The sequence below is a fragment of the Limulus polyphemus genome, unplaced genomic scaffold (genome assembly GCF_000517525.1).
Source record: "Limulus polyphemus unplaced genomic scaffold, Limulus_polyphemus-2.1.2 Scaffold2403, whole genome shotgun sequence".
NCBI classification, from domain to species: Eukaryota; Metazoa; Arthropoda; class Merostomata; order Xiphosura; family Limulidae; genus Limulus; species Limulus polyphemus.
In genome coordinates, this window is record NW_013668013.1 from 29,035 (window position 1) to 35,630 (window position 6,596).

Sequence of the window (6,596 nt, forward strand, 5' to 3'; positions counted from 1 at the left end):
CAACTCGAAAGGGTTAACAGATCTTATACCATTGACTTCAACATAAATTCAGCTACAACAGATAACTTACCTCAAGCACTGTTGGAGAGCTGCAGGAGTAATTTGTTTTGATATTGTCACAACTGTCTGTACTGTTGAGGTGATGTTTCCTGTATGGTCTATACTTTCACAAGGTTCAAGGCTGATGGACTGAAATGCACCTTGATTGATTACCTTGCAGACCCCAGGTTTTGATTCTGTAGGGGCATTTCCTGATTCATCTGAATGAACCAAGCTGACACTCTTCCACTGAGTCACTCTGTTGCCACCATCTGAATTAACATTCAGCGAGCAACCACTAGTGTTGTTGTTTGAGCTTCGTGGCAGCCGCAATGAGGCACAAGTTGGTGGAGTGCTTTGGGAAATGAGCTGTTCTGTGTCATCATTGAAAATACTATGGGCATTTTCCAGCGTGCTAACCTACATAGAGAAATTTAAAATTAATTTCCTTTTGTTGGTTCAACTCTTAAACTATAAAGTAATAAGTACAAAATATAAAACACATGTTTTGAATACCTTGTTTACTGCAAGTTATAACTGTAGCTATGTGATAAGCTCAGAGACTACTTGCTGTATGATAAACTCAGAAACCACTAGTAGTAGTGTGATAGATTCAGAGATTACCAGCTGTATGACACGCTCAGAGACCACTGGCAGTATGATAAGATCAGAAATAGAGGAAACTGTAGAAAATAATGGATTTGAACTCTAAGTAAAGAAATAATTATAGTTATAGGTTATAGCATTCTTCTGGAGAAGATAAACATTATTTCTATATTTGTAAAGTTTATAGTTGTTATTTTAGAGTATTTTAGTTAATGTAGTTGGATGACACACTTAAATTTCATTACTACAAGTACAGCTAAGCCTAATGTTACAGCATTAAGCTTAATACTAAATCTGCAGGCATTTTTAGGTAACTACTACAGTTAATTAGTAATATTTTCAAAATGAGACCCAAAACTCGAGCGCTTTCGAATAGAAGAAGAAGAACAGTCAACTATTCGAAAGCGCTTGAGTTTTGGATCTCATTTTGAAAATATTACAACTTTTGTAGGTGATCCTGTGTGCTAAGAGTTTATTAGTATTAGCTAAGCAAAAAAGAAGAATTTGTTTAACTTAAAATATTAAGTTAATGTTTCTGTTACTATTTGATAACTGCTAGTAAATTGTTTAGATTAGGATTTAGTGTGTGTAATTTGAAACATGTTGTAAATCATATCCATGGTACTGATATTGGTAATTAGATGTATAAGTACTGGTTAACAGAGAATATGGTGGTACATTTATCTACAGTTTAATACTATTTGACTTAGTGAGGGTAACATGACAAGCTAAAACTTAAGCTTATGCAGTTATTGGTAAATTGGGAATTCGGGCTGACATGCACATCTAATAAAGTTAGCAGTGAAGCTGAACAATTTGTTTGTAGAATTTGTAGGTTGGAGGAGAATTGGAGGCTGTTATAAATATAGGATAGAGGTGATGGAAAAGGAGAAGAGTAAACTGTGGGAAATGGCAGTTGGATTTATAAAGTAAATTGAACTTCTGCACGCAAGAGATACAGGCGGAAGGTTGGAAGCAATAATAATAGAGCTAGTGATGATAGATTTAAGTATAAAGAGCAAACTCTGGTAAAGAATATATTACAGCCTTTGGCTTATGTAGATGATAAATTTGAGGAGGGAAGAATAAAAAAACAGACAGGTAGAGATAGGAATGAAAACATAAGTATGTTATTTTTATAGGAGATTCTGCAGTACAGCATGTAAATAAGATTGTCTGTGGGGTAAATAAGAAGGAAAGAGTTAGGTTAAGCTAACCAGGGGTAAAGGTGGAGAACATAACTGACAGAGCACGTGACATAGTAAAGGGTGCTAGTACAGATACAATCTCTGTAGTGCACATAGGCACTAATGAAGTAGAGAAGGGTAGAGCAGAAGAGCTAGCTGTTAAGTACATTAATAATGGCATTCAGAAGAAAGAGTCATAATAGATTAAATCTGTCAGGCATAATGCCAAGACTTAAGTGTAGGGATGAAATTATAAGTAGGTCATTGAGTATCAGGCTTAGATTAACATGTAAGGAAGAGTTGGTGGAATGGATGGAGTTGGCTTGTTTGCAAGGGCTATTAATTCATCTGTAATGGTAACTTTAACTGTATCTCAATGGACAGGTCAAAGGGCAACTCTCACAACATTTGAGAGTTATTTTCAATATTTAATTAAACAACTTTAATATCATCATATGACAATAAAACTGGCATCAGAGTGTAGTTTATAAACCAAATTTTAATATTATATATGTTTTACTTTCTCAGTTTGAAAGAAAATAATGAAAAAATGTCAAATTTACTTTTTTGTGTGCCATGCGTCATGCCTTTTTGTCTTACTGTTCCGTTTGTATTTTATTACACCTACCATACAGTGTCTATAGTGGTTAACGAAATAGAAACTCAAACTTTAGACATTTACACACTAGAATATAAAATAAAAACCTTCCACATTTTTTGATTTGCTGAGGTATGAATATATTTTGCAAACCTATGAGGGTAGTTCCGCCCACTACTCCATTCTTTTGAAACCTCTTGTCTACTCATATCTACTTCTCCTGAGAACATGTTTATAACCAATATAAAGAGCACATTCCGAACTATGTATGTTTGTTTGTTTTGAATTTCGTGCAAAGCTACACGAGGGCTATCTGCACTAACTGTCCTTAATTTAGCAGTGGAAGGCTAGAGGGAAGGCAGCTAGTCATCACCACCTGCCGCCAACTCTTGGGCTACTTTTTTTACCAATGAATAGTGGGATTCACCGTCACATTATAATGCCCCCACGGCTGAAAGGGTAAGCATGTTTGGTGTGATGGGGATTCAAACCCGCAACCCCCAGATTGCAAGTCGAGCACCCTAACCACCTGGCCATGCCGGGCCTAGTATATCTGAGAAGAATTATTAACTGCTTTATGACCAAGGGTAACTGATAAATAAAGCTAGATATATCAGTTTACATTTTTAGCATGATAATTAACTGTTTGCAGAATGACTGGAACAAACAAAGTAAATAAACAATTTAGTGGGATGGGGATTCGAACCAGTGACCCTCAGATTGCGAGTCAAGCACCCTGACCACCTGGCTATCCCAGGCCAATTCAAACTATATATAAATTTGACAGTCATTTGTAATTGGCTTGAATAGGAAACTTGTATCTGACTGGAAATGTTGAACTTGATTGACTAAGTCAGTGCTCTGAATAGAAATGAAATGTTTTTAAACCCACCTACAGCTTAGTTAGAAAGCCAGAGAAATTATAGTGGTTTTATGTGTACCAGTATAGTAATTTGATAATTTTTTTGGTTTTCTAAAATGCATCTTTGAAATTACCAAAAATTAATTTGTCTTCCTCCTCCACTTGTAAGAATAAATATGGCTTAGCAAGTATGATAGGCATAAACAAATCAATTTTGTAACATCGTAAGTACTACAAAATCATCATTTTTCTATATACTTTTTGTTTGCTTTTACTCAAACTGAAACTTAGGTAGGAGAAAACCCAGCTTACCATACTAGACTCACTTGAGCTGCGGACAGATGTTGAAATATCTGGTGATAGGTCCATGGTGAAGAGTTTGAAAAATGAACCATTAATTGCAGCTAACACTGCTCTGTGGGCGGAAAAACCTATTTTTCCACAAAGAAATATGACATCAGTGAACACTTGACTATGGAACAATGACAACATATCACTCTCAAACTGTGAATCAGGGACGCAAATATCAGGAGGTGGTTGCTTTGGAGGGCAGAATGGAACCTGAAAAGGTAAACCACAGCAAATAAATTTGTATATTTTATTTACTTATTTGAGTCTTAGACTAATTCCATTACACTGTTGATCATGCTACTTCTAAAGGTTTAAAAATTTTAATGGATGTTAAATGGGGGGTAAATATTAAACATTTTAAATACATGTACTATACATTGTGCATACTATAAACTCAGACAAATCTCCAACTGTTACAAATCCCATGAATGGGTTATTTGAACTCAAAATCTGTAACAAGGATTAACAGTTACTTCAAACTTTATTTAAAACTCTGAGGGCATAAGCCTCCCAAAGATACATATCTAGCTATGCCCATGTCTTTTATAATCTCTGGATAAACAAATAACTAATGTCAGAAATTAAATTATTTAAATCAATATTCTTTAATTTTCTCTTCATCAGGTGTTTACACTGTTGATCAAAAATTAAAAGAAATATCTTCCAAAACGTGAAAACAGAAACAATGATTTAGAACAAATAGTATTATTTCTGAAGTTAGTCATTTCTTTAGAAACACATCCATTAAACTTCAATTAGCATTATGCAGTCTAATAAGCAGGTGTTTTGTAGATTAATAAATTTTTTTTTTTATTTAAGAAACAGTTCATTTCAAACACTCTCATTTCAATTTCAATTCAAAATAAACACATTCAGCCAGTTGCTAAAAGCTACAATGTAATTTAATATAAGTAAGATTTTTAAGCTTTGAGAAAAATCTTGTGATGTAGTGACAGGGTCAAAGTTAACGTTAAAGTCAACGATATGTTATGAGAAGGTCAATAAAACCACAGCAGTTTTGTCTGAATAAAATCTAGTAGAGTTCCTATGTTTCATTATCTTTATACTCTCAGAACAGCTGAAAGCTCTATGGATTTAAATTTATACACTTTGTTAAAATTAAAAAGTCTATGAAATTCGAAATCTTTAGCCGTGGTAATCCAAATTCAAGTAGATGGAGACAAGGCTGAAAAAATACTGTTCAATTCAAGCATTATGGGAAATAACTTGAGATATTTCATTACAATTTCATGCATACATTAGAGGTTATTGACCACTGAAGAAATACTAGCAAATGTGGTTGTTAATAGGTTCTTAAACTGTTAAATCATTTCAGTAGCCTTATGACTGTGGTTTTAATTAGGAGATGCTGTAAGATTGAATTGAAAGACACATACATGAATACCTTTCATGCAATTACTTCAGTACATTGTGACTCCACTATAAATACCAACTGTGGGATTCATGAAAATTGGCATTATTAACAGGGTGGTCTTGGTAACAGATATCTGACATTTGTATATATGTATTAAGACAAAAATAAAAATCTTATTTACACTATAAGTACAAAAAACTCTCCAAGTTTCATCAGGTAGACCACAACAGAATAGCCCAGTTTCATTTGAATTGTACATTACAGCAGAATGATGAGTGGTATTTGCTAAGAGATGACCCCATTAACTGACTTGTACAGATTACTTGGTTAGATGGAATTGTCAAAAATAGTAATAATCAAAAATCCTAATTTCAATTAGTTGAGTATTTTCATGACAATGATTTAACTGTAATCTTAATTAATCAACTAGTTGACGTGGCACTAATCAAGGTAAGCAGACAAGGTAATTTCTGCTCACAGTTAAACAATTAAATTGCATAGTTCTGTTGTACATATTACAGATGTATAACCAACAGTTATGTCTGGTAACTAACCAGTCAACTGTTGAATTACTTTGGTGATCATTTTGATGGGGTGTAAGGTCAATAGAAATGTGTATGGATTTACTGGTCATAATTAATAATAAAAGATTTGTTTGTTGTGTAATAGCAGGATTTTCTTTATTACGGAAGTAAAAAAACTTAAAAATGTTGGAAGTAAAATTTGGTTCTTTGAAACTTTGATTGTTTCAATGAGTTGGTCATTAAGCAGAGTTCCAGTATAAATGTATTTTTATTGTTAATTTTCAATCACCATGAAAATCATATATATTTTATGAAAATTCATATTTTAGGTGAATAAATAATCAACCTTAGTATAGGAAGATGAAGAAATTTCAAACTATTTCAACAAGTAAATAGTCACAAAATCACTCTGGATCAGATTCTGTTGGCCATTAAATAAACACATTAGTGCTATTTGCGCTCATGATAACTTCATTCTTAAATAAAGCAAGACAAAGAAAAGGTGCACAGGACACGAGAGGTCAAGTGGTAATATATATGGAGGTAAATATTTATTGGAAATTCATTTTCAGATTAAGAAAATGTTAACTTCTGAGACAATAACTCACTTCTTCACACAGAAATACTAAAATCCCACATTAAAGTGGTGGAAGAGCCAGTGCAAAAATTATTCTAACAGTGTCAAATACTATTTTTAAAAAGTTATCATCTCGGAATTAAATTTTTTTCAGATATACATTTGTTTCAGCATGCATATAGATTTAACGGTAGTGTTTGATTTAAAATGTGACTAAATTGGTATCATATGCACATATTGCTGTAGTATACATAGTTGGAATAAACTATATAGACTTTGGTGGTAGTGATCTACACTACAATTCTAAAAAAGCATATCAAACAAAAACAGAAGAGTGAATGATTTTAGTAAAGCCTATAATGTTTTTATTTTATGCATAACTTTTTAATATACTGTTACGACAGCGGAGGTCATGTGACGCTAGTAACACGTCAACTTCTCGAACGTTCACGTCCCTTCCTGAAATCTCGACAGCCT

General features: G+C 33.2%; 1 protein-coding gene across 4 annotated transcripts in view; it reads right to left on the reverse strand.

Annotated features, from left to right (window-relative positions):
* The window catches only part of LOC106466865 (rho-related BTB domain-containing protein 1-like), a 96,468-nt gene that overhangs the window by 28,740 nt on the left and 61,132 nt on the right, over nucleotides 1-6,596 (reverse strand). For all 4 annotated transcript variants that reach the window (XM_022394934.1, XM_022394935.1, XM_022394936.1 and 1 more), the window contains 2 exons: nucleotides 3,605-3,853; nucleotides 71-459 (listed from right to left, as the gene is read on the reverse strand). In XM_022394934.1, coding sequence (XP_022250642.1) covers nucleotides 71-459; nucleotides 3,605-3,853 — 638 coding nt within the window. The remainder of the gene's footprint in view (nucleotides 1-70; nucleotides 460-3,604; nucleotides 3,854-6,596) is intronic.